General features: G+C 39.7%; 1 protein-coding gene across 1 annotated transcript in view; it reads right to left on the bottom strand.

Annotated features, from left to right (window-relative positions):
* Positions 1-1,420: 1,420 nt before the first annotated feature.
* FER1L6 (fer-1 like family member 6) overlaps positions 1,421-27,724 on the bottom strand; it is a 57,844-nt gene continuing 31,540 nt past the window's right edge. The window contains exons 19-37 of the mRNA XM_085049853.1: positions 27,371-27,481; positions 26,128-26,289; positions 24,801-24,984; positions 24,429-24,613; positions 23,748-23,870; positions 23,577-23,616; positions 21,697-21,812; positions 20,439-20,570; positions 19,332-19,457; positions 18,165-18,292; positions 16,698-16,868; positions 15,367-15,527; positions 12,412-12,554; positions 11,679-11,767; positions 9,678-9,776; positions 8,060-8,301; positions 7,575-7,738; positions 6,278-6,378; positions 1,421-2,144 (exon numbers count right to left, since the gene is read on the bottom strand). Coding sequence (XP_084905979.1) covers positions 1,958-2,144; positions 6,278-6,378; positions 7,575-7,738; positions 8,060-8,301; positions 9,678-9,776; positions 11,679-11,767; positions 12,412-12,554; positions 15,367-15,527; positions 16,698-16,868; positions 18,165-18,292; positions 19,332-19,457; positions 20,439-20,570; positions 21,697-21,812; positions 23,577-23,616; positions 23,748-23,870; positions 24,429-24,613; positions 24,801-24,984; positions 26,128-26,289; positions 27,371-27,481 — 2,664 coding nt within the window. The 3' untranslated portion in view covers positions 1,421-1,957. The remainder of the gene's footprint in view (positions 2,145-6,277; positions 6,379-7,574; positions 7,739-8,059; positions 8,302-9,677; positions 9,777-11,678; positions 11,768-12,411; positions 12,555-15,366; positions 15,528-16,697; positions 16,869-18,164; positions 18,293-19,331; positions 19,458-20,438; positions 20,571-21,696; positions 21,813-23,576; positions 23,617-23,747; positions 23,871-24,428; positions 24,614-24,800; positions 24,985-26,127; positions 26,290-27,370; positions 27,482-27,724) is intronic.

The raw sequence follows: 27,724 nt of genomic DNA, 5'->3' as shown, positions 1-27,724 counted from the left end.
ATGAGACATATTAGGAGAAACAACATTTTCTTTTCTGTTTCATACAGGTTCAGTTGCAAAATAGCACAAAATTGAAAAATGTGGTTTCAGAGGAATATGTCACACATGCTGTGTGAGCAGAGACTGCACCAGATAAGGGCCTGGTGCAGGGGGATAAGAGATGAAGAGGGACTCATGGGTCATCAGCACCTTTCCATATCACTGTCTTGCTACATCCAGCATCATAGGGCAGATTCAACCATGTAATTCTATTCTAATTTCTCAGTCATATTAAATATACTTCTAAAAGAAAACAGCCCAACAGAAAAACTCATCCACTGTGGTTCTTTGCCACATGTCTACTTGTAATATAATCACTCACATATCTGGACAGTTTAGTTATATTTATTGTATACTTAGAACATGAAATGTAGAAGAAATTCTAAATTTCTAAATTTCTAAATCCAGTCTGCTGGATGGAGTGGGGATGGGATGCTTTCAGCTTGCCCTTAGCCATCTGCCTCCATCATCGATGGAGTGGGGAAGAGGCACTTTTAGAGCAAGTTGTCCTATCCACAGTAAGCCTCTAAAATACTTTTTTTAAAGTGAGATGTCTTCTCTGTGGAAGTTTCACTGATATCCATTTTCCAGACTAATGCAATTGCCTGTGTTGCAGGCCAGAGGGGAACACAGAGGCTCATTGCACAGCCTCAGCAGGCCAGGCACAAGCTGTAACAAATAAGCTTCCTTTAGAAATGGCCTCAGAATTATCAAGGTGCCTGCTTGTCTATTCCTGCACCCTGCGCTTGGCAGAATTATCAGCATTTATAGGATCTGTTTGTCTTTCCTTTTGATACTTTAAAATGTGAAAAGGTGCTCACACTTCATATGAGTGGAGCATGGTGGAAAGCATTTTCACAAAGGTGGTCTTTACAACAAGTCTGACCATGGGTGACACTGGAGGAGATTTGGAAAGCTATTTCAAATTCATAGCCACTCATCTGAAGGCCAAGTGGGGCCATTGAGTTATCAAGCCTTGCCTTGTGCATGACACAGTGGCAACATTCTATGTATTCTTAAGTACCATGAGGATTTTCACATTGACAACTGCGTAAGATTTTATTCCTTTTTTCTTTAATACTTCATGGTTTGTTCTGCTCCACAGCCTTTCTCTTTTCCATTGCTCTTTTCAAGCAGCAGGATTTTCCCTGTTTCCTGTCCTCTACACGGATCATTTGTTGCCACAATGCCCATGGACGAATCTTCATCTTCCTGATCTCTCTCCTCCAAAGACCTCCAGCAGCTGGAAAAAGTTCTTTCAATCTCTGCTACTACCTCCCTGTCACTGGCACTTAGCTCATTTGTGAGTGCATGAGATGTTTTTATACAGCACAGCATTTTTACTGAAAGGTGCAAAATAAATTCTACACATGACACCAAATGAGACAATTTAACCTTAGACTTTTTTTAATAATAGCTTTTATCTAAAAATAATTATGCCATTATAATGTTATTGAAAACAGTTCATTAATCAAAAACTATTCAAAGACTGTAATATACATTTATCTTTGTGTACAGATTTTGACCTTAATACTTCATCATTTGTCTGTAATAATAAATACTAGGCTGACAAATCAGTTCCTGCATAGCATTGAGGAATTTACTCTCAAATTCAGTTTTAGGTACATAATGACACTTTCAATAATAATGTCAATAAAACTGCAGCAGTAATGATGTACATAATTTATATACATCATTAATGTATATTAATGTACATGAATGATAATATACATTAAGGATGGGTCCAAATCAGCATTCAAGAAGACATAAAATATTCTGAGAGCTTCAGTTTCTGTTGTGAATACTTATTTTTCTTTTTACAAGGAATAAGATATGTTTGGGGTTAATTAATTCTTTTTGCCTGACTTATTTTTAGCTGAAGTTTTCTTATTTAATTGACTGCAATGAGAGCCATGCTCTACCCTCTTCCTATAACTATTCTTTCACTAATTGCACCTGGTAGTGTGTAGATGAAGAGAACCAGGAAGACAATGAGAATAAGCAGAATTATGCCAATGATGATGTACTTCTTGTAATTTCTCCAGATCAGGTGATACAAACACTTGAAAGGATTTACAAACCAAGAGAAGGATGTGTCTGGTCGGCTAAATGGGAAGAAAGAAAAAAAAAATAAAACTTTTATAAAGGCAGATCCATCTCTTTCCAAAGTTACCCCACTACAAAATACATATTTGAGTCTAAAAAAGGACCTTTAACTCCTGGGAACCCACTACAGAGATTAGAGGGAGTGTTCACAAGTTTCACAAGCTGTTGGATCACTTATGTTCCACCCATTCCTGAACCCAATCTCCACACACCACTTGTAATGAAATTCCAGCTCACACTGCATAAATACTTCAGTTAACATTGCAATATAGGGTTCAAAATTGTAAACAAGATCATTATAAACCCCAAAGAAGATATGCAGGCATCATGAACTTGAGTACAAAAACTTTCTAATAATTTCAAGGAATTTAGCATCACAAAAGTGGTAATAAGCCATTACAAAAAATCAGATTGCACAGTGATAGTCATGGTACCATAATAATCAGAGCCAGCTCAGATCTGACACATGGCCCAAAATGGTGTATTGTCAGAAGGAAATTTAAAACAGTCCTCCTGAAAACAGGAAATGATGAAATGAAAACCAGATGGTTTGCTTGTGTACATAAAGAAGAGCCACCTTCTTCAAGTGGAGAATATCTGCATCCCACAATACAAGGTTTTTCCAAATGTTGCCCCATGTTATGTTCTCTTCCATACCCAGAATTTTCTTCACACTCTCCAACAAATCTGACTGCATACAGAGGGGAAAACAATTTTCTATTTAGGAAAAATGTTGGCCTGGTGTCTCCTCTGGCATGACCCCTGGAGTGGGAGGCACTGTGCCTCTGACTCCAACAGCCCCCAAGGCAACATCTGTCAGCTTTTTGATAGGATGACCTGACAAATGCAGTGGTGTGGAGCAGCACTAACACCTGCAGAACTGGGGTGGGTTGTCTTTCTTATCCAGAATCACTGAAATTGTCCAGATGGTGCAGCAATAAGGAAAATGAAATTAACTGAGGGTCACAAAAAACTATGGCCATGTCTCACTCCAGAAAGGTGTTTCAGGAATTTAAGGATTGTCTTAGTTATCTGGTGAACTCAGCATTCAGCCTGTGGAGGTGAATGCCAATGAGACAGAAAGTCTGTAAATCTAAAAGGCCAACTGAATATCTTTTAATGGAAGACTGGGCTTTTTACTGAGGTGGAAATGACTCAGAAATAAATCATCAAATCATCTCTCCAGGTTAAAAGGAAATACTAAAAAACTGGACCCACTGAAGAATAAAACTAGTTGAATAACAAGACCCTTAATCTGCATCTACCAACTGCTTCAGGACTTTTCATAACCTTCAAAGGCTGGGGGAAAAAAAAAGCCAGACTGTTGCTTATTTAATTTGTTTGCAACGTCGGCAATAGAATTCATTATCAGTTATAGCAGTGCATTTATTATAATAGACTGCATCCGGAAAGGCATCCTGTCTTCATCAGCAGAGATGAAGAGATGAATAACCTCATAGTGCTTTGGCCAGCAGGAAATTACACTCATTGAACCTTATTCTTCATTTGTATGTTTCTCTCTCTAGTTCACAGACATTTAATCTGTGTCCACCTTTGCTCTGGTGCATTAAAGAGTCTGCTACTGTCTATAGCACCTAGAAAATAATTTTTTTTTTTTAAATTATTTTGTTTCTTAGTTAAAAAGAAGAATTTCGCAAAATAATATGAAAATTTGTCTTCTTCTGTGGGTGTTCCTACAGGATGAGAAGAAAAATAGAGTGAACCTACAGTACTGGCATAGAGATCTGGATGTCCTGAGAAAAAGGTCCTTGAGATCCACTCCTTCCTGAAGAGAACTCATTTGAAGGGTAGAATCAATTATTTTTTTACCTCCCAGCTAATTGTGAGTATTCTGCATGTATGAACCACTTATTGCACCACCTGGGGGCACTGAGTTGGTAAACTTTAATATCTTTAAACTCCAATGAAACTGAGGCTTGCAATGGCTTCAGCTATCAGTTTATTTTCTTTCCAGTGAGTGAGTGTCTAGCCAAAATAATTTTTACTATTCACACGCTGATACTGCTTTGAGCAACTTTAGGATTTATTTTGCCTAACTTTAAAACCCAGGTGCTCAGACTGGTCAGTTGTGGGCTGCCTGCACGGGGAGAGGAAGAACCTTCTGGAGGCCAAGTCATCTCTTTCACCAGATCACATCTTAGGATATGTGTGCTAGGTAAATGGGATGACTCCTCCACCTGTACCATGGGCAGCTACAAAAGGAGCCTGAATGTTTTGCTTCTGAGATGAGTAGTGTCAATTGACGCTAGCTTCAACCTATTTTTTATTTAATTGAGGCATACATTTCAATTAAGAGTAGAATTACATTGAGCCATGTGTTGGCTGTGTATTTCACCACAAAAACCACTGATTACTCAGTGCAAGGTCTGGAGGAAGACTGGTTTTGTGGCTTCTGGGTCAAAAACCTCCAGGCTGTGCAGCAGAGAAGGGCTGGTGACAACCTTTTGGCCCAGCAACACATTTGCAGATAAAATGCCCTTGAGCTGAAATCACAGGGAGCCCTGGAGACCTAGGCAGCCATGGGTGTATGGTCTGGGTCTCAAAAAATGAGAGGAAAATGAGACAGTGCCTTGTGCATCCTGTTGACAACCTTCTGGACATGTAATCCTATTACACATGACACTCTTAAAACTCCCTAGGCTGATTGCTTTCCACTACATATATTTCAGAGCTACCCCTGTCCTCTCTCCTCTGAAAGAATTGCTTTAGTTTCCATTACTGGGAATGTTTCAGGCAGACACCTGTCAGGCAAAGCTCATTCTGCCTTTGGTGTTGGTGTTGGGTGAAGTGATTGATTAAAGTGTTTCCAAGGCCAGTTTTAAACAATACTCTGATATCTCTGATTTCCAACTGGCAATTCCTTTATGTTGCTTCCTCCTTTTTCATGTTTATCCTGATACATCTCTCAAACCAACAAAATTAAACAAAATGCTTAATGATTATCATTATGACTAGCAATTGAATTTTAGAAGCTTTGGTTGCAGGAAATATAACATCAATTTCTCTCAGTCTCCTTTTTTTATTATCTAGCTCATAAAAAAAGTGTTCAAGTGCTTTAGCAGAACAAAGGACTTGAGCCAAAATAGATTAAAAGTACTTTTTTTCTGAATGCAAATAACTCAGCTGATTTTTTTTAATGTGACAAATATTGAGAGATAAACTGCTCCTTCTAGATCATTGCCTTTGTTTAAGCACTTAAAAAGTCCTCATTAAAAACTCTTATGATGAAAAATAAGCATTGTCATTTTCTGAATATGAAGTACAATAAAATTAGAGATGGAATTTTAAAGTCATATCCTTTGAATGTCTAAAGAAGGGCAATGAAGCTGGTGAAAGGTCTGGAGCACGAGCCTTTTGAGAAGCAACTGTGGGAACTGGATTTGTTTATCCTGGAGAAAAGAAGGCTTCAGAGGAGACCTTATTGCTCGTCACAACCACCTGAAAGGAGGCTGTGGAGAGGTGGGAATTGGTCTCTTCTCCTGGGGAGCTAATGACAGGCTAAGAGGAAATGACCTCGAGTTTTTCCAAGGAGGGTTTAGACTGGATATTGGGAAAAATTTACTGACCAAAAGGGCTGTCAAGCATTGGAACAGGCTTCCCAGGGAAGTGGAGTCACCATTCCTGGAGGTATTTAAAAGATGTGTAGATGTCATGCTTAGTAACATGAGTGAGTGACAGACTTGGAAGTGCTTGATTAATGGTTGGACCCAATGATCCTAAAGATCATTTCCAACCTAAATGATTCTATTACTAATACAATAAACATAATCCATCTGGTCTTTACAGGGGACCCAACGGAGGTATGGACTTTATGTGTAAGCAGTGATGATTTAAGAAGTTGTCATGTGCCAGGTCAGCTATGGAATGAGCTCATGTGTGAATTCTAGCTGAGGACAAATGCTCAGCAATGCAATTTATTTGGGCTTCCAGAGGAAGACATTTCAGCAAACCTGGAAGTTGCTGCCAGCAGCAGGGCTAGCCACCAGGCCAAATTACTTGTTGAAGGTTACAGCAGAAAAGAGAATAAAATCCAGGAGACCAGCGAGATCTGCCCTTCCCCATCTCCTGCTGAATGCCCCTGTCCCTGTTTAATGAGTGTGCTCCTACTCACTTGGGTTTTTCCAAGGGCTCAGGCTCCTTTCGAGCTTTGCCCACTGGATTCTTCTCGGCTTCTTCTGCTGTGACAAAGTGAAACTCAGCTTCCACCTTGCCCTAGATCAGAGAGAGAATATGTAAACATCCAATCCTGGGTTATTATCACTAATTCACAGCAGGATTCATCTTGTGGAGAAATGATGGGACCAACTGAGGGCAAAGGAAATTGATTAAGGAAAATAAGATAGCCTTTGCAGTTGAAGAGAAAGCACAAAGGAAAACTGGGGCACAAATTCCTGACTCAAGGACCATGAGGAAACAGAGGTAAGATATTTTCTTCCAGACCCATAAATATATTTTCTGCTTCTGAAATTATCATGTAATTCATCTGAAAAGACATGTCTTCTATCTATCACACATCCTGGCAGAGCTGAATGTCTGAGCTGGAAGCTGTGTTGCTGGTCCATCACAGAGGGAAATTCAGCCAGTCACAGGTACTGGAGCCATTGAGTTGTGGGGTCTCAGCTTACAAAAGGAAGATGGGATGTAAAGATTCTAGTGACAGTTAAGAGTGGACAAATCAAATCAGCTTTATAGAATCTGTGATGGATGAAAACCAGGCAAATGGCTTTACACAGATCTGTGATTTTCCTACCCTATACCTTTGTGGATGGTGTTAATCTGAAGTGTTGATCTATGGCCACTGGCTGGGATTCAGCACAGAACAGGACTGAAAGAAGGATGCAGATAATAGGAGTAAATGTGGAAGCAGGGAAGAGATCAAGGTGGACTGGGAGAAAGGGAATCAATTGTACTAGAGTTGAGAATAGGGAAGTAAATCTGGGATTTAGAAGTGGAGTCCATTCACGAAATCCACGGAAAGTACATTATCAGCTTCAATGTGAAGAAGTCAATGAACATTAGGATGGCACTTTTTTATTGAAACATTCTTCTTGCTAGAATAGACAGAAATGTGAAGGAATGGTGAGGTTTAGGAAAACCCTTGGAGGATCAGTGAAAGTCTAGAGACAGAGGGAGAAACCTCTAAGAAAGGACCAAAGCAGGTGAATTTGTAGAGGGTTGTACTACAGGAAAGTAGTTTGTAGCTCTTGGTCTGTGTCCCCACAGGGAACTGAATGCACCTAAAAAGACACTTTTTTGCTCAGCTGCCTGGGTTTTTCTAAACCAAATATATGGAGAACGACTAAAGCATTTGGAGGAATCCTATGGATTGCCAGTGGTGGTTGTTAAAAATCCAAAATTAGCAAATTAGTCCCCAGAGGAAAGCTGTTCATCTGTATTGAGCTGCTTACTGTGAGCTCTCCAGCCTTGATGAAAGGCCACCAGCCTCTGACACGCTTCTGCTGAAATATGGAGATCTTGTTTTCTTCACTTGCTGCCATAACTGTGCCTAGGTCACAGCTCTTGGCTGTCTTTGCTGCTCGAGGGAACCCATTCAGGTCCAGTTCAAGAGTGCCTGGAGAAAGAAGTGATGTGACAACACTCAGGGACCAGACAGACACAGAGACATTCAAATAGCAGCTTCCACATGAGCTTCATGGAGCAATGCAACACCTTGGGCCCAAGCATCAGAGCTGGGGTCAGTCATTTATTTGTATGGCATCATCTCATCTGATTCCTGATCATTGATTTCACAAGAAATGTCTAAGTTTGCAAAGTGGTGCTTCAGAAAAAGGCAAGCAAAAGCTGGGTCTCAGACACTGCTTTGTGCACACCTCTGCAAAACCTGTCTGGTGAGACCTCAGATGAAGTTCATGCAGATCAATTGCACACTTACCCAAGAAATCATCTGAGGAGAGTCTTTCAAAATCCCACACCTGAAGCACCAGCTCAGCAGGTATTTTGCGTTCTGTCTTTTCCAAGGAAAATATGTTTTCTCTTTTAGTAACCACCATTTGTTTCTCTGCTGGGAGGTAGTGGAATGGGAACACAAAGCGCCAGTTGAAGTTGCCCTCTCCTGTCAAGGAATTGTAGTGTACATCTGTCTCCTGTTTGTCCTCTTCCAGGCCCTTTATCCACCTACAGCAAGCACAGAGTGGAAAGCATCACTGTCACCAAGGGATCTTGAATTGTAATTGTCATTTTTTGGTCACAGCCCTGACCATTTTTTAATTCCTCCCTAACCAGTATGAGGCAATGCACTGTTCAGGGCTGTGACAGGCAGCAGCAACAGCCCTGGGCTGGGGATCTTGGGACCCAGGCTGCTGGAATGACCTGTGGTGATCAAAAGCTGAGAGTGAAAACATGGTATACTATTTGAGTCAGACACCAAAGTTCCAGTTGGCCGTTTGCTATTGGCCAGGACACCCCTCTTCTTTGGGACAAGCAGTGACAGCATCAGTCCTTTATCCAGCACTAATCACCCTGTATTGATGTTTTGCCACACTAATAAATTCCATGTCAATATCCCCAGACTAATATCAGTGCTCAGCACTAGAGCCTAAATTTTTTGCAATTGCTTTTTTGCAGGTATAAACACGGCACTAGTATGGCTGGAAAAGTCTCTCTGGGTTTTTTTGTAATTTCCTCTTTATTCTGCTATAGTGTGCACAATATTTGCTGTGCTGTGGTACAAAGGCCTAGGCTTTCTTAAACATAATTTTCTCTTCTGCAGAGCTCCACTGAGATGATGATCCAGTTAGGTGTGTTTTAGTTCTGAAGATGATTTATCACAGCTTGAGTAAATGTTAGCATTTTTGTGTTATATCCAAAGAAAGCTTTTACCTGCAGCCCCAATATTTCAAAAAAGGAATTGTGAAAAATGGTGACAATCTGAAACATGGCACTGCCCCAAGTGCAAATCCATGCCTAGTGACAGATACAGTGCTACATGCACTGTTTGAACATAATGAGATTTGTGTCTTTATCATTAAGGCACAGAAGCAAAAAGTTTCCCATTCCTTCTCTGTCAGACCACTCTGGCATAGATAGTCATGTCCTCACATTAGCACACAGCTCAGAGGCTTGCTCCCTATTTAATTCCTCAAATTCGTGTTCTCAAAGCTACTCTGCTGCTGCTCTGAAGACACAATTCATATTGGAATATTAATCTTACTGGAAAAATGGCAAGAAAACTAAGACCAGTCTGCCACCTGAGATCTTCAGTACTTTGTGAGCTTGGTTCTTGTTTTCTGCCATCTCTGCCTGAGTAGGAGCTAACAACTAGTGTGATTTTACAGTTACTTGATTTTCAGAGGAAATCAAACAGGAGAAAAAATGGAAGCAGTATCCAATATGGATGAGTAATTTGGGCAGGCTTTTAGAGCAAAGTGCCAAGGTCACCGAATAGCTTCTCACAACACAATTTCTCACAACATTCTTACAACACAATTTTTTCCTCTGATTTTTGAATGAAATATTGCATGTTTTGTGAAGACGAGTGCTGAAGAACTTACCCTTTTACATAGATATCGCTTGATTTTTGCCCTGTAAAGATATTTTCATCTTCTAGAATTACATCCTCTGTATTCCAGATTATTACCCTCAGTTCATATCTGAAAAAGAAAATAGGCCTGTGTGTAAAACTCTGGTCAGACACTAATGACAACCTATATCAAATCATGCTTTTATAAAGTGAGAAATACTGTATTTGTGCATCAGTCTCAGGCTTTTTCTGTTTACAAGAGCCTAGTGATAGCGTAGGGATGTTGGTGTTTACAAGAGTCTAGTGATAGCGTAGGGATGTTGGTGCCTCTCAGCTCATGGAGTATGATGAACCACAACAGGGTCACTGCCAGCTTTGGAGGGATGGAAAATTCCTTGCTTTTTATATGCCTGTTCATTTTCAACTCTTTTCACAAAAAATACTACAGTGAAAAAAGCCAAACTTGATATGAAAAACTTTGTCAGAGCAGTCTCCAAAACAGCAATCAGCTACCTAACAAAGAACAGAGCTCCCTGAGAGGTGCTTTGTAGAAGAAATGCCTAAAAATATTGCATTTTGTGCTATCTAGTGCATTAAAGGGGAAGAGAAGCACTGCTTGGAGATACTTGCATTTAAGCAGGTAAAATCATCTTTTGAAAGAACAGTAAAAGGAATTAAAGTTTCCCCATCCTTTCCACTCCCTACATGCAGACATTTATGGTGGCCATCCAAAGCTCTCAAAACTTGTCCTGAAATACAGATATTGCAGGTGACATAAAAAATTAATACTGAAAACTTTAGGTATTCCTTGAGTCCTTGCATGAACTGCAAAATACATAAAAAAGACAAACTATTTTTGAGAACACCAACATATGATTTTTCTGATATGACATATTTTGTCTTGAAAATAGGCTCAATCTCAGTTTGTGGAACAATTTGCTTAAGAAGTTACCATCAAGGAGCTCCATGAAAACCAAGCCTCTGCAACAGCCAAAGAATCTTGAATCTGCAATGCTCCACCTGAGCCTCATTCAATAGAAGATTGTCAATAAGAGATGTTTTCACAAGGTGTTTGAAGTTTTATAGAGGCTGGAGCCTGTTTTGCTGCAGCAAATATGCATTTGTCAGCAACATGTGTAACTTGTGTCTACACATACTGTTTTTTCTTTCCTCATAATTAATGTTTGACTATTTTCCCCTGCTTTAGGAGACTACAAAAATTGCAGCAACAATTTTATTTTAGGAGCATGATTAGTTTTAAATCTTTTTAGATTGGAACATGCTTGTTGTTAAGGAGTTTTATAGGAAGTTCTGGACTGAAGGAAGTTAAGTGCTATATGGATTCTTGGTTTTTGTTTGTTTGTTTGTCATATCAAATAATATAGGAATAGTACCTGATGATGTTTTAAACATGAAATTCCCAGGAAAGGCCTTGTTAAAATATAGGATGGGCTGAGAACTCTGTTTCTCTTTTTTGTGTTTTCTTTACAATATTTAACTAGCTTGAAGGACTATGTAGATAGATGAGATCTGTTGGGAATAGCCTTCTTTCATTTACTTATGCTGCTTTATGTGTTTCTTGATCTTATCCTTGAACAAATTGCTGGATATCCAATACATGTAATACTGTCACAGCAGATTAAAGAGCTTAACCAGGGTCAAGTAAGTTATCTCAGTGAAAGAGGTAGTGAAACCAGAATTACTTCTTGCAGCTGAACAAGTAGATGATAACATCAGAATTACTTGCCTCTAGCTACCTGCAATCTCTTTATGAAAAAAGGATATCTTTGTAAGGGGTGTGTGATAGCTCTTGCTGAAAAAAACACCAACAGTTCTTTGAGTTGTTTAATGGAGGAAACCAAATTAGATGGTCCTGTTTGACTTGAAGTCATGTGAATCTAGGAAAACTTTCCTCAGGACTGGAGAGGTTTGTTTTAGTAGTTCTTTTTCTATTTATTTCCAGACACTTAAGAAAGACTCAGTCTTTGAAGAGTTGTTGCCACTGTGGTGGGAGGAAAGGACAGAGTATTACCCTTTGGGTTTTCTTGGTGAAATGTCCACAGGGGGTCCTGGCAGAGGCATATCGTTAGGAAACATGTCAACCCACATCTGTACACGACCCTTGAAGACAAAGAGATAAACATCCCTGTAACCCTGTTTTACAGAAGCTTTAAAAGGCTTTAAATGTAGTTCTGACATCCAAAATCACCAACCATGCAAAAGCACCAACCAGCTCAATATCCTGTGGCTATGATTTAATCTAGGATTAAATATTGAGATTAATATTGAGATTAAATATAGATTAATTAAAATATAGATTAAATATAGATTGATTCATCTATACAATATCTTCTTCATGCACATATATTCTTTCAATCTCTCAAAAGGTATTTAGTGAAGTTGAAATAGAGCTCAAACATTGTCAGTTTCAAGGTAAAATCCATGTAAAAATAGTATGTGATGAACAGGAAAAAGAAAGAATCAAGTTTAGCTATAAGCAGAGGTTTTGTTAACTTAATAAAGTAAAGCATTTAAAAGAATGAAAATTCACAGTTACACCTTGTGTGATTACTGTGTATTTGGGTAATTGGCTGTATACACATATGGGTGACAATTTCCAGGTTGATTCTGCACAAAGCCTCGCATTTGGTGCAACACTGGGGTGCTGACTGTAAATTTGCAGTTACAAATAGAAACCACAATAACTGGAGGAAATGAAAACTGCTCCTGGGTCTGCCATCACCTCCAGCTCTGAGCTGCTCTACCTGTTCCATTCCTGGCTTATCCCTGTGATAGAGAGGCCGAGTCTCAATGTGCTCTGGGACCAGTTTGTATCCAGCTCCAGGGATTTCTTCCCAAGCACGTAAAACCTTTAAGGAGAGATGTTCATATGATTCAACTGGCTCCTCTAAGGGAAAGAGTAAAACAAAAAGAACAATGAGAGCTGAATTATAATATTGAACCCTTTGGAAATACTTCTCATTATTAGAGGTACTCAAAATTTTGCTTAAGAGGAAGGTTTTTTTCATGTATTGCAGCTAAATAAAGAAGGGCCTTGAAATGCTTCTGATTTGCATAAATAAGCGTACCCACTGGGGTAACTAGAAGATTAGCACTTAGGCAGCAGTTTTCCTGTAAAAACAGCAAATAATTTCACTATTGCAGCAGCAGTTTTTAACAGTAAGATGGAAGAAACATGTCAACTATTCTTTCTACAGAAAATTGCAAATTTTTAAAGCCTGTGAAAGACAAGGAGACTTGGATTTGACAAAGTTGACAGTAAATAGGCACTAGACGTTAACTACACCTTGTTTTGCTTTGTGATGGCAACAGTAAAGACCCCTTTGGAGAACTGAATCCTCAAAGGAAGAGAATTGGAGTCCATGGGCAGGAATATGTCACCTCCTGACCACCTCACCTTGGCCACTGGAAGTAAGACCCAGAGAATCCCAGAGAATGCCACCTCAAGGAAGACCAATGCTAATATTGAAAGTAGGGAGGATATTAGAAAGCAGAGAAAGCCTTTTGAGCTCTTGAGCTTCTCTTTCCTCCATTTTTGTGTGGGCTCCACACAAAAGGACCCCAGACTTTTGACAAGTGCTATCTTCTAGATTAGAAGTCCCTGAGTGAGAAGGTTAAGATTTATTTGTGTCAACAAACTGTTGTCATTTTTCCTACGCATGTTGCTATGTCTGAATTACTGATAGCTGGCAAAAGACTCATTTGGAATTTAAGCAGTAGGTATTAAATCCTCCCTAATGGCTCAGAGATTGAGGAAGGATGATCCTGTGGTTATGAAACTTAGTTCCCTCTTGTGCACAAACATCTAATTTTAGCCAGCTAAAAGCAAGGTCTCTAGCTGCTATTTAGTCAGGCAGCCTCAGTAGCAATGACAAGGATTATCCTATGATATCCCATATTCTCTCAAAGACACCTTTATAAAAACTTTTTTTTTTGCCTCTGAAGATGCATATTTCTTCCCATTGGCTACAGGTAGTCCTAGACTACCTGGGAGTAGTGGACAGGCAGTTGGACTGGATGATTCTTTTAGGTCTGTTCCAGCTGGACTATTCTGTTCTATCCTAACTTCTTTGTTCCTAGAGCGAAGTTACATTATTCCTTCCCTTGCAAGTTAAAGCTGGATGGATAAGTATAACTTTCTCTACCTGTACAGTGGAAGTGGTATTGCTTTCCCTTTTGAGTACTCCTCTAAAGCTCAAATCTATGTCTTTGTTAGTTTTACAGATCCAAATGATGGCCACCACAGAAATCCATCAGGAAATAGGACCCAGATGTACCTGTCAGAACAGCAATCTGGATAGAAATGATGTAAAGACTGTGTGCTATAAACTATTTCTGTACATTCTTGAAAAACCTGTGTACATAAGTACTTTGGTCTTTGCCATCTGGTTCTATATTTCTTTACTTCTGATTTCCATCATCTTATCTGACATTGGTTTGTCTGAAGCTCATTTTAGTGAACCAGAATTTTGATTGAGAGATCCTATTGCTGGTAGTCACACTCAGTCATCTGCCAGTGAGGAAAACAAACAGCAATACTGGAGTCAAAATCTCTCTCAGGACAAGAAACCAAAAATGGAACAACTCTTCTCCCTTCAACATGGCAGCCTTCCACTCAATGTGTGAGCTGCATTTTGTAGTTGCCAAAAAGAATGTCGTCAAAGACAAATCAACACAGATAACGAAGAGGTTTCCTTCACTGCCACGGTGTCTGTCCACTATTGTCTCCAAGACCAATTCCTCTTTTTCTCCTTAAAAGGCTCCATCCTCACATCTTTTTTTCCTTATCCTAATTATAAAACTGAATTATAGAATGGTTTGGGTTGGAAGGAATGTTAAAAGACAACCTCCTCCAACTCCCCTACCATGGGCAGGGACACCTTTCAGTGATGACTGTCTCACTCCATCCTGATGTGATATAAACACTCAAGGTCCTGATTGCTTTGACCTCTTTTTAACCTGGGAGCTCTGACAGTAAGTTCTGTCCTGCCATCTGGATTCACAGACCCCACAGATCCCTGGATTTACACAGTGCTATGTCAGTGCTTCAGAAGAGATCTCAGAGTGGTAATAACCAAGGGGAGGAAAAAACCAACAGAAAGGAAAGACAAGTAGGTAAAGTAGGACTGGCAGCTAAGTGGCCTGGAATCTAACTATGCTCAGAGACTTGTCTGACCTTGAGTATTTCCCTTCCCTCTTCTTCTCACTTCTTGGGTCTGCCTATTCTAGTGTTTCAATTTAGACAGAGAATAGATTTTTTGAAAGACTCTCTCTGATGTCCCATGCTCTGATATGCTGTGGGGAAGGATTTCAGAGCATGCAAACTGGACTCCTTTCAGACCAACACTGAGCCAGAAGACAGGTTCCAAGAGGGAACTCCCCTGTACTCCCACCAATCCTGGACATCCCATCCTTGGGATCAGCTAGAAGCTAGCCCAAGGTGCTCCCCAACAGCTGCCATGGGGATGTCAAGTCTTCAGCAACAACTGTTTAAATCTACAGATTCTTTGCAATTAAGCTACAGCAAAAGCTAATGCAGACACAGCCTTCATTGTCACAGTTAACTGAGTGTTTAAAATTAGACACAGGCTCCAGCAATCTGACATCAGAGTTCACAGCACAACAGGGCTCTAACTACAGCTTGGCAGGCTGCTGGTACTGCTACCGTGCAATGGAAGGATGCTGAACTTCTTCATTACCATTCTCATCTTCTGTGAAGACTGTCTGCCCCTTGAAGACTTTTGTTCCTACTTGTATCTCCCCCGGTCGCATGAAGGGTCCACTTATCCTGTAGTCCTTACACAGCCTGGTGAGGATCTCGCTTGGCTTGGCTGCGTCTCGCCATGCATTGTACCCTTCTCTGCAAGGAGGGAACAGAATGAAGCAGGAGGGGTAAGGTTTTTCTTCAGCAGAGTGCACTGACAGATCAGGAATTTCCATGCAGAGACTTGCTTCATGCTCAGTGGCCCTCATATCTGCTTAGTCAAACTTTTCCTTTGAATTTTCCAGCACTTCTTCCTTGATACACCTCCCTCTGTCTGCTCAGGTCCTGGAGATCAACCACTCCTTTCTCTTAAAACACAGGAGCCCCTGAGGCAGCCTTGTCCACAGCTCAGATAAAGTAACAGCATGGGCATGCTTCCCATGAGGAAAGGGAACAGAGCTTGTTCCCTGTTGTACCTAAAAGATTCAAGTTTACATGTGCTGCCTCCATTCAAGGAGAAATATTCTGCAGCTCCCAGATGCAAAGGACAAGCTCAGGTTATCTGGGACCTGGAATAAGCACATAAAGAAATATCTCACACTGGAGATTGAGCTGGCAAGAGAAGCTCTGAGGTTTGGTCTGTGTTTCTGGATAGCTTTTTGACATTGTACACCCTTGGCTTGTAGATAAAATGAGAAACAAAAACAGAAGAGCCCCAAATGCACATCTTCCAGTAAGTGCCCCAGCCCAGAGCAGTGGAGTTATTCTAGATTTACTTTCTCTGTATTAATGAATTTTTATGCACAACATCCCAGAGAGTGCAGCTCTCTGGCAGGGAGCAGGAGCTCAGCCTCACTGCCCCACGACTCACCCTGTTACACAGGCTATGTCAGCAGCCCTGCTCTACTCCTGCTCTCCCCCAGTGCCAAACCAGCCCCACCAGCCCTGCTGAAATCACTGCAGCTGCAGCTGAATAACAGAGAGCAGGGTAGAGCCCTGGCATCATTTCTCTGAGAGATTTTTTCCCGTTTGCCCTTTATGCCTGTCCAAAGGCAGTTTATCAAGCAGGTATGTAGTAAAAATCAGCTGTTTACTATCTAAAATACTTCTTGAACAAACAGTGCTGTTAATTTAAAAATAACCACTTTCCACTGAGGCTGGCAGCTACCCAAAGCCACCACTAAGCTCTTTGGTGAATTTTAATTAAAATACCCCCTGTGACACTTTTGTGCTGGAGAAAGCATAATATCTGGAACACATCTGTAATTTTTCCTTCAAGTCAAGTCACTCACTGTGAGCTCTGCTGCTGCCTGAAGAAATACTTACATTTCATATTGACTCTGTAACCCACAGGTAGCTCGATGTCTGCTGTAGAAACGATTTTCCAAATCAATTTTAGTCTCTCCAATAAGATCATCTGTCCCAATGAAGTCATGGTCATAGATCAAGACTGTGAGCAATGAATCCTTGGGGAATGTAGCTTGGATTTCAAAGGATCTACAGGAAAAATTGAGACCTACATGAAGTGAAATCAATTTTGAAGCCTAAAAGGATGAGCTAATTAATGCCATGCAAACAGTGAGTGGTGAGTGTGAATGGTGTCTCTTCTAATAAGCAATGAGCTTTTTTTGTACTGCTTTTGGCTTTAATTAAAAATTTGAACATGCTGGAAATACACAGTGCAAAAGTATATCTTTTCTCCTGCATCTGTAGCGCTCTGTGTACAGTTCTAAGATTGGTCCTACAATCCTGAATTCAGTTAAGGTTAATGAAGCTGTATGTAAGAGTTCTCACAGGTTTTTCAGAACACCCAGATGAGACATCTAAGTCTTTGCTGTTTTCTTGCAAAAGCTGTAGGTTAAATATTGAATATAGGATTTTTGGGGGCACCCAATAAAATGATTAGGCAAAAGTTCTAAACAAATTTCAAAAAAGCAAAGATAAGAATTCCCTTTTCACTTGGTGCATTTTTCAGGAATCATTATTGCCGAGATGTTTAGGGAAGTTGAAAATATAAAAGTGATTGTAAAAGGGATTTGACAAATTAGTGAAAGACAGGACATCCTGATCACCACAACAGTGGCTCCAGATTTCTCCAAAGCACAGACAAAACTGAGCTTTTTCTCCTGATGGGTGAATTTTGTACTTTCCCCCTCACTGTTCTAGAGTCTTTTGGTCCAAAATAGTATAGTTTCTCTGTACTAATGTTCTTCCATCCCTATTCAAAATATTTTCAACCTTCTTAAAATAGGGAAATTTACTGGAAAAAACCCTCACAGCTGTAAGTATTAAAAATATAAATAAGAATAAAGCATTGATAATACAAACTAGATATTTACTGACAGCTAGTCCCTGGCTCCCCCTTTCAGATGGCTGTATGAGTTAAAAAACTCATACGTCCTAAAACTATGAGATTTATTTAGCACCCTGAAATGGCAACAAAGATTGTGAAATTACACTTTACTGTTCTGATATTTATTTTGCTTTAAACTTAACTTAATGATTATTTTAATTTGCACAGACAATATTTGCTGCCTCATTTCCTCTCACGCTTCATTTTGCAAAACCTCTCACAGATTGCATTACTTGGTGTGTTTTGATGGGTATGAAAGTGAAATATTTTCTTATCATACTGTGTTACACCAATTCTCAATGTTTTAACCTTCAGGATTACAAAACATCCAAACAGGCAGGAATCAGCATATAGCAAACCCTTCGTAACAGTAATAGCAACAGTGGTAGCAAGTGATAAAGCACAAATTACACTAAATACAAAAATAAGTCACCACTGACCTTCCAAATACAGGGTTTAGCTGCTTGGGGATGTAGTTTTCCCTGTCTTTAATTTCTGTGTTGCCCAGTCTCAGCACAATGTAGGGATCTGACTTGCCATCTGGATCAGCTGGGCTGAGGTTAAATGCCTGTTAAGAAGAAAAACTGTGTAATCAAGAAGTTTGCCAAAATGCAGCATGGTCCCTATGCAAGACTATGGTTTTCCTGCCCAGTCCTGGGGCCTCTGGAAGTTCAGGGGTTTTGCTTGCCTCACATAATGTAAAATTTGGCCTGTAGGCTACTAGGAAAAGATGATCTGGAGAAGAGAGTTTGCAAAGCTGGAAATGCTGTCCCATCACTAAATTGGGAAAAGCTGAGCAGGAGAGGCAATGCTGAGGAGGAAGCTGACTGCACAAGTGCAGGTAGGATTCAGGAAAGGTTTACCCAAAAATATTGTTCCAGATCCTTGAACAGTGCAAAACAATTCTTTATAGAGTCACACAATTGTTAAGGTTGGAAAAGACCTCTAAGTCTTTATATTCGTTCAGGAAGTAAAACAATCTCTTCGTGTTTTGTTGCCACAGACTCTCTGCATGGCATCCTTCTGTCTTAGATTACCTGCAACTCTCTTGTTTCTCTGAAATACCAGTTCTTTCTACCTTTTTTACCTCTCACACTGTTCTCTCTCATCACTTTGTCCTCTGGATTTCTACCTTTATTGACCCCAAAATTTATTCACAACACGTAGCAATTTGATAATTCAAACTGGGGAGAAATTCACAGCCCCCCAAAATATGCTACCATTTCCCCCTTACTGAGGTTTTGCTCAAATGTGTGTCATTTTGAAACAACTCTACTGATTAAAACTGGCCATATTTGCATAGTGTGGCTGGAACAGGTTGTCTAACTATGTTAGTTATGTATCCAACACTTTAAGTTTGAACAAGTAAAGTGATTCTCCAGTCTTGCAGAAATTTCCAGATTTCTTCTGAGGAATATATATAACATTTTCTACTCTGAACACCCATTTCTACAGTATGAAACATTGTCTGAAATATGACCAGAAAAAAACCCAAACCACATGGAGAAGGATTTTCAGAATCTTCACTGCAAAGACACTAAAAGTAAATTGAGTTGAAGAGAAACATCCAAGTCATTTCAAGGTTATATGAGCATCTGTCTACTTACTGCCACAATGTAAACCCTGATGAGCACTTTGACAGAGTGGTTTGGGGGAATCCCTTGCAGGATACGGGGTTGCCCTCCATCCAGCAAGCTGCCATCCTCAGGACTTGGGTATATGCAGAAGGAGCCCTGGTAAGACACTGACTTTTATCAACCTTGAAAACAGATCAAGTGCAATACAAATACAACCCTTTGAATGAAAAAAACATTATTCATGCGACTTATTTTGTGATACCACCCACAGGGAACCCAGTCTTCAGTGCACTAATCACCTTTTAAAATGTCTTTTCTCTGTAACATGGTGCTATCACATCTAGATGTTTACAAGGAGTACCTGCATGCTCTTAGCTTTTTATTTGACTATTTAAAACTAACACCAGTTAGTTTAGTGCAGGTGCTCTAAATCAGTTTTCTTATCATCAGTATTCTAAAAATAATAGTTTGACCTTAACTCTATATTGGCAAATTAATAATTCCACCAGGTAAGTTTCACAACAGTGTGACAGGAATCCAACTGCATTTCTGCAGCCACCATACAACTCATAAAAATCAATATTGACTCATGTTGCTGAGTACTGCCTGAAAGAAACTAACAAGTCATTTGTACAGAAATTTGCATTGCAAACTAATTGAGATATCAAAGAGTTTAATCAGTTCCTCTAAACTTCAAAGTGCTTCAAATCCTAATAACATTACTCATGCTTTGAACTTTTCAGATTGCCTGACAGAGCCCTGGATCAGGCTGTAGCTGTGAGGGTCTACACTTAAATTACATAAAATTACATATAAGGTTCTGTAACTGGTAGTGCAGTAATAAAGTTCCATTAGTGAAATCTGGACTGCATAATATATCCCTTCTTTCCCCTCTCTGATTTCAAACTTGTAATTCCTTATTTCAAAACAGCAGTGAACACCTGGTGTTGGACGCTGCGATTTTCTATCAGATAATGGGAAAGGAAAGATAGATATAATAAAATAATTCTATTTACAACAGACTATCAATGTTTATTTCTTTCATCCCTGGCATATTTGAAATATGTATTAAAACCTAATGATGAAAACCTTAAAGTCTCGTAATTATTACCCATTTAATCAGCATTAAAAGCTTACCTTAAACTTTCCTATTATTCTGTCTTCAGCGTCAGCATGAACTTCATCATTAGATTTTCCTCTTAAGAGCTGGAAAGTTTTCACCCAGTCCTCAAAGTTATTAAATTCACTCTCCAAGTCTCCTTCATAAATCTTTGAAAATAGAAGAATGCTGACATTTTGTGGTGCAGTGAATATATTTATGGCAACTTTTTTATTAGAGAATGAATAAAAATCCATTTTTACCCAAAATGCAGTCTTTATTAAAAACCACGGTTTTGCAAAAGTCCTTGAAGAAAAAAGTTAATTCTCCACTTAAAACAGGACTGGTTTCGTCCTCAGCAAAGCCTTTCCCAGCTATTGAAATAACACATTAATGCAGCAGGTGGAAGTGACTCTGGAGGGGCCAAAATGAGCATTTGTAAGCACTGGTGTGAGTGAAAAGGTGTGGATGTGCTGCTCTTTGTTTCTGCTTCCTTGCTGCATTGTTTCTTTGTTATATTGACCCATTCTGTTATGTTAATGTGTGAGGACTTGAGAGCAAAGCAGACAATAATAAAGTGCTGTGGGGACAGAGCTCTTGGATAGCTTGAAAGAGCAAATCATTTTTCAAAGAGCATGTTTTTTCACTACTCTCCCCCAGTAATTTATCAAGTGTTATTCAGTGTGAAATAGAAGGGCCTATACTACTGCCATCTCAAAAAAAAAATGGAAACAGCAGTTTCAAATTCCCATTCATTCAGCTACAATCTAATCCAAACAGCCCCAATCTTTAAAAACCTCTTATCTCTCCAGACATTTTGCACAACCCATATAGTTTTCTTTGAATTCTTTCTGTCATTGCCCAGCCAAATCTAATGTGAGTTGAATATTATTTCCCATTAGGGACAATGCACTAGCAATCACAGCAATGCTTTCCATCTCTTTTTTAAGACATTCTTAACAGGCTGCAATATTTCCAACATGAAATTTGAGATTTCTAACTACAGTATTTTACATGCAAACAACAAAACTGAATTTCACTGAAGTCTCTTTGGCTTTGTCTACACAGATAAATTGTATGTCTAAGACCAAGTGGGCCACATCCACTCTATGAGACCCTGGTTTCCTCTATGTCCCTTGTGCTGAAGTGTGTTATCACTATAATTTAGTGTGTTTTATTCATTCTAAAGTGTCTGAAATATATATAAGGAAGGTTTGCCAAACTCAGCTACTGATGCCAAAGTTTGGAGAGACAGTGAATAACAACAGCCTTACCTCAGACTTACTTTTCTCTTACCTGCAGTGTTGCTAGGTTTGGAGTTTCCTTCTGTACCCTTTTCAATGTCTTATCCTTCTTCTTTCTGTCTGGCTCATCCTCTATGATCAAGGCTATGTGGTCAGAAGTCTGCTTACCTGCAGAAATTTAATGACATCATGTAGGTTTTAGTAAGCAAAGCACATAAAATGCTTCAAACAAGGGTGAAAAATACATTTTTTAAGTGTCACTCTTGCTCCTTCTCTGTTAATTCCTCTACTGCCAGTCATAGGGATCCTCTCTTTTGCCACTGATCCTCCCAGGCAGAGAGGTGGCATTTTATGCTCTCAGTGGCTACCAGTCTTCATAACAAGAATGTTGGACCAAGTGTGATGGTGTCCTGTATCACTCCCTCCCTGATGGCAACCTCCCAGAACACCTCTTTCTCCCTCTCTGACTCTTTCCCAATGCGAATAAATATATCTTAACAGCTTTCATATAAAATTTAAGGTTTATTTAAGACTCAAACCTGTTATTTAGGCTGACAGCTACTTCAGGTATCAGAATGATTCAAGTAATTCTCTGCTTAAAAGTATCACAAAATAGGGTGTATCTCACCTGGTGAAAGCCTAGAAGTGTGAGAAATGGGAGGAGGTAGACCAGATTAAAGTCAAATTCCAAACACTGAGAACGGATTTCCCAACAAAAAGAGGGTGAACCCTCAAAAGTGACACTGAGATGGTTCAGTTCTTTGGCTGAAATCTGGATTTTGTGTTCACTTTGCCTTCATTTTTAGTAGTTCATGTGTGTTTGACAGCACAGATATGTATTTTATGTTAGAGATGTCCTGTATGTATAATGTTTATCATCACAGGTGAAAATTTGTAACAAAAATGATCAAAAGAATATTTACAAGGACTGAAGTCATCATTCAGAAAGAATATGACACAACTGGCTGACTAGCCTATGGGTGATGTCACAATTGTAAGTGAACAGAACATCTTTCTAAAACATTTTCCATGTAAATATTTCCTCCATGTGTACAAATGAGCTTCACTCAGAAACTGATCTCCTCCTCATCTCTCAGCAGCCCTGCTGATCACTGAAGCACTGCTATCTGCTATTTCCAGGATGATACCATGTGATAGTTAGGTCATGTCTTCCATCCAGAGCAACCTCAACACCTCCTTTAAACCAGAAATCACCTCATTCACTGGTGGAGTGCAGTCAGCTCTGGCATGGAAAGGTGACTGATTTCATTCTGAATAGCAGCTCTGTGTAAACAGTAAATATTTGTTTACTTTCTCAGCCTTCTCAAGCAGTCCTATTTGTCCAAAAATAAAATTTTCTGGAGTTCATATGACTGTGGGAGGACCTGTTGAGCCATAGAACATATATGTGTGGAGACATACACACACACACACACACACACACACACACACACACACAGAGCCTATTTCTGGCCAATTCTTTTAGGTTCTTGTGAAAAATATTTTTGCTAAAACCTGAGCTAGATAAAGCTTTTCGGCTATGGAAATAACACACATGACTACAAGTTACCTAGTAGAACCTGTTCCTGCATCACTGACCCTGAACTGGATTCAAAATTGAGAGTAGCTTCTTTTTCTGAACCTGTTACACATGCAGCCTAAGATTAGGATAATCTCTACCTTGTATCATTTAGGACTTCAAATTGGCAAATCTTTGTGCACGAGATTTGAATGACAGGAAATTCATGTTAACCCAACACTGGCTGTGAAGTTTTAACCTACCCACCATCTGATCAGCTGTAGAGGAAAGAGCCCAGCATACCATCAGTTCTCTGTTACCAGAAAATTGTTGCCAGTAAAATAGTAGAGAAGCTAAAGCAGAGAAAGTATTAGTAGTGTAAAATAATAGAAAAATGCAAATAGTTTACTTACTCTCCTCAGGTTTTCCTTCATTGGAAAAAATTCCTTTTGCCTTTCAAAAGAAAAACACGATGGACAAACTCCTCATTATGAGTGTAATACCGAAAAGGAATCATTCAGCAGTAAATCAACTTTTACAACATTGCTCATCCATGAGAGTTTCGGGCATGCTGGGTGACTCACCTTTTGCATTTTGAACACAGAAGCATAGTATTTTGACCACCAGTCAATAACATTTTCAGCTGATTCATCTGCAATCGTTCTTTTTCTCCTCTTTGTTGACCGTCGGATGGATTTTTTCATATCCTACCAAATGATGGAGAAAGCACTAGAACTGATTAAAACTAATCATCTGACTTGTGACATTATATGAACAGATATATACGTAGAAAATTTCAACCTTCAAGAGTTAAATAAAATGCAATATGAATTCCTGTCTGTGTCTCCAAGACACTTCATCATGATCATCATATTATTAAAGGTATCTCTATATTTTCTACTGACTATGCCAAGACTTTGAATACTGGAGACATTGCCATAGAAGCAACCCAAACAACAGAAAAATCTACACAGATAACTAGGCAATGATGTTTTAAGGGATGCAAACATTCAGATACAAATTGGCTTTTCCTGCTTGAGTCTGCAAGTATTTCAAGAATCTATTAGTAGGAGTCATGAAAGTCCATGGGGTCAAAGCTGCATTGTTAACTAGTTCTTTTGAGGGCCAGCAAGATAGTGTGGGTGTTAACATCAATACCCAGAATCTCTAAACCTGAGGTCAGCAGGAGGTTGCCACTTTATAAGGAAGGGCTAAAGTCTGTAAGATTCAGGAGTAAGTTAGCTGACAGCTTCAGCTGTACCCACCTTCTGTTTCCTCTCCTTCCCTGGCTCAGAGGCAGAGTGCTCTGGTTCAGTGGCAGGAAGTGCTGTGAGGGATGAGTCTGGCTCTACCACTGTCCATTTACCCTGCTCCACCTGGGCATAGATGTGATCAGGTAGAAACGGTTCTTCTTGGGATAGCTCAGCAGGCTGGGATGACTCAGGTGAAGCTGAGATTGAAACTTTGCAAGTTAGGTAAGGTTTTGCCAAAAATACTACCATAGCATTTGATGATCATCAAATAATCATGTAATTAAGGGTTTGAACATATGCTCAACACAATAAAGCACACTTCTAAGTGTAAGCCTCTAAGTAGGTCCTTTGTCTTTTTATTTGGGGTCAGAATTGAACATTTACCTTTCTCAGTTTCTGCAATGTCTACTCTGTTAGATGCTGCTTGAGGACCCAATGGGGTTTTACATAGGAATTGCTTGAGACAGTTGATGGTATGTGTTCCAACAAGTGTACTTCTCCCAAATGCTCTCCAATCAACCACACAGATGCTTAGTGGTGGATGCAAAAGTTCATTTTCAGGCAGCTCCTAGTGCAGAGGACAGACAGCAGCATGAGAATTGCTAGAGAATATAGAACATGTATAAAATATTTCTCATGCACAGCAATGAGGCTTTTACTCCTCCCTCCCTTCTCCTCCTCTGCTATTAACATAATTCATAGTGTAAAATGCATTCAGCACAGGCAGTATGGTTTTGGTTTTCTACAAAATCTGGAGAAAATTTGGTTCTTAAGAATACAGAATGATCTGTACAGACTGTGCTGCTGAGATGAATCCCATGCTGTCATATTCAAGCATCTCTTGTTAGAATAAAATGAGAATCAGGAATGTTCACAAGGAATGAATGCTGTGGTGGAAGCTGTGAGTCTTAATGCCACTGCTGCTGTGTTGAAGGCTATTAACCCTATCTGCCTCAGCTTGCCCAGCCATGAGATGTGGACCCTGGGTGGTTACATGCTTTATAGGATGAACTACCAAGGGGAAAAGAGCTCTCAGGACATATACAATAGAAGCTAAAAATACTGTAGAAACTACTTCAGTATCCATGTTATTATTTTGATATACTTTTCTCTTGTAAATAAAATTCGCTCTTGATCCTAGTAACAAGAGCAAATTGAACAGACTGTAATTTTCTGATGCTGACTTTTGTCCACTGAAAGTGCCAGCTCTTATAACCCAACAAACAGGCAATACATTATTTGGAATTCATGAAAGCAAGTGTAACAATGTGGAAAGGTGCTGAGCTCATATACCAGAAATTATCAATCCCCTTAATAGCCCAGTTACACACAAAGGAAAGTTAAAAGAATGGAACGAAAATAAAGGAAATTGAACACTACCCAGCAAAATGGGAAAGGAGGAGCAAAGAGTACTAAATATATTCCTGTTAGCAGCCCACAAGTTCCAACCTGTCAGTAAAAATAAGATTGCAACATATTTGCTTGTCTACTTGGGACATAACATGAAGAACATAACCTTCTTTTATCATATGGTTATAGCAGAAGTCTTTTAAAGCCTCTTCAAATCAGTAGCTCTTGCACAAGAACTGATGACCCTTAGCATTTAATCAAGACACAGAGGAAATTATGTGACAAAAAAAGGAGGACAATGGTAATTTACACCTTGCCTAACCAGAGAACAGACAGGCAAGGGACAGCATTCTGTACACACCACTTCAAACCAGTCTGCAAGGCCAGTGAAATTGGGATTTTTCTTGTAGCTCTGTATGACAGAGGATTTGACTCCTTTCCCTGCACACTCGATGAGAACCTGGGGACGATCTACTGAGAGAAGCTGCACTTTCTTCAGCTCTCGAACACCCCAGAACAGGACCTGTGGTGTGCAGAGAGAAACACTGTTAACCTGCAGAAACCCCTCAGTCTTGGGGGAAACCACTGCTGGCATCCTATCACTGCATATCCCATTGGGAGTGCACAACTACCAGGAAAAAAACAAACCCAAAAACAACATAAATATGATATCCAATAATGATCAAAATTAATGATGGAAGTTACAACAATCTATAACATCCAACTGTTATCAAGAAGATACTGCCACAGCTCCTGGGGATGAATGCAGCAATGTGAAATGTAAATGTACAAGCAGCATAAAGCAAGAAAGCAGCGGGGGCAGTGGGAAGGCCTTCACAGCCCAATAATTGAAGAAACACCTAAGTTTAAGGATTAGGTTGTCTGTTTTGTATCTGCAGGATAGGTCATGTGGTTATTTACCTCACAATAGCAGATAGAAAACAAAATAATACTGCTAACAAAACCTCATTCCTATGTACAGAAAGCCATAGTTTAACTAAATGATATAGCAGAGCTAATAACTGTTGTCTCCTTTTCAGCAGCTCAGTTGTTGGATCTTTGAATGCAAAGCTGGAATTGCTTCTGGAAAAAGGATTTCTGGGGAAGAGCCATCAGGTAACACAAGCAGGGTCTGACTTGGCAGGGAAAAATGGGCAAGAGAGAAGGATGGAGAAGGTGTGGACATTTGTATGCCGGCAGAAGATATCATTTGGCTGAAGTCTGGGACCCTGAAAAAGCCTGTGAGATGCCTGATGCCAGCTTTCAGCTCCAGAGATGTCAGTTGTTCATCTCCTGTGGACACTTCCTTGGGCTGCACAGAGTGTGGATCCACCAGCCCTGCTCTGCCACAGGAGTAGTCACTTCCCAGCAGGTCAGGACTGAGACATAACCCCTGCTGGCCTCAGTGGAAGAACAGCCTTACATGCCCAGCCTCAGAGAAACAATTTGGTCTGAACTTACCACATTCATTTCGGGATCTATATGCTATTTTCATGTGATTCCTATTGATTAGGATTTTAAAATCATCATCCCTAACTGTTACAGTTCAATAAGAGAATAAAAGGCAATGAGATTAGAGAAGGGATATATTCAAAGTTTCTCACCTCCACTCTATATTTGCTTAAAACAGGCCGTATGTTGGCTGGGACTGGGTAAATCTGGCCAATATCTGGTGGATCTAGTGGGGGAAGTCTGTCTGGATCTGACTCAGGAATCTGAAAAATGAAGCAGTTTTAACTTAGGCTGGTTTTTAGGAGAATAAAATCAGTATCAGAGGTATCTGTGAATGGCACATGGAACACACCAATTTAGTGCAGTTTTTTAAGACCAGTTGCAGAGCAGAACAGTTGTACTGTGAAAGGAATGTGACCCAGAATGCTCTCTCTCATGCTGTGATGCTAAAACATAGGGCAGAAAGAGTATTCCATAGGTTGGGTTTATGCATCTTTCCAAAAAAG

Source organism: Lichenostomus cassidix, chromosome 2 (genome assembly GCF_008360975.1).
Source record: "Lichenostomus cassidix isolate B80296 chromosome 2, HeHo_3.0, whole genome shotgun sequence".
Taxonomy (NCBI): domain Eukaryota; kingdom Metazoa; phylum Chordata; class Aves; order Passeriformes; family Meliphagidae; genus Lichenostomus; species Lichenostomus cassidix.
Note: the sequence above shows the minus strand (reverse complement) of the source record. Positions and strands in the feature narration are given on the sequence as shown.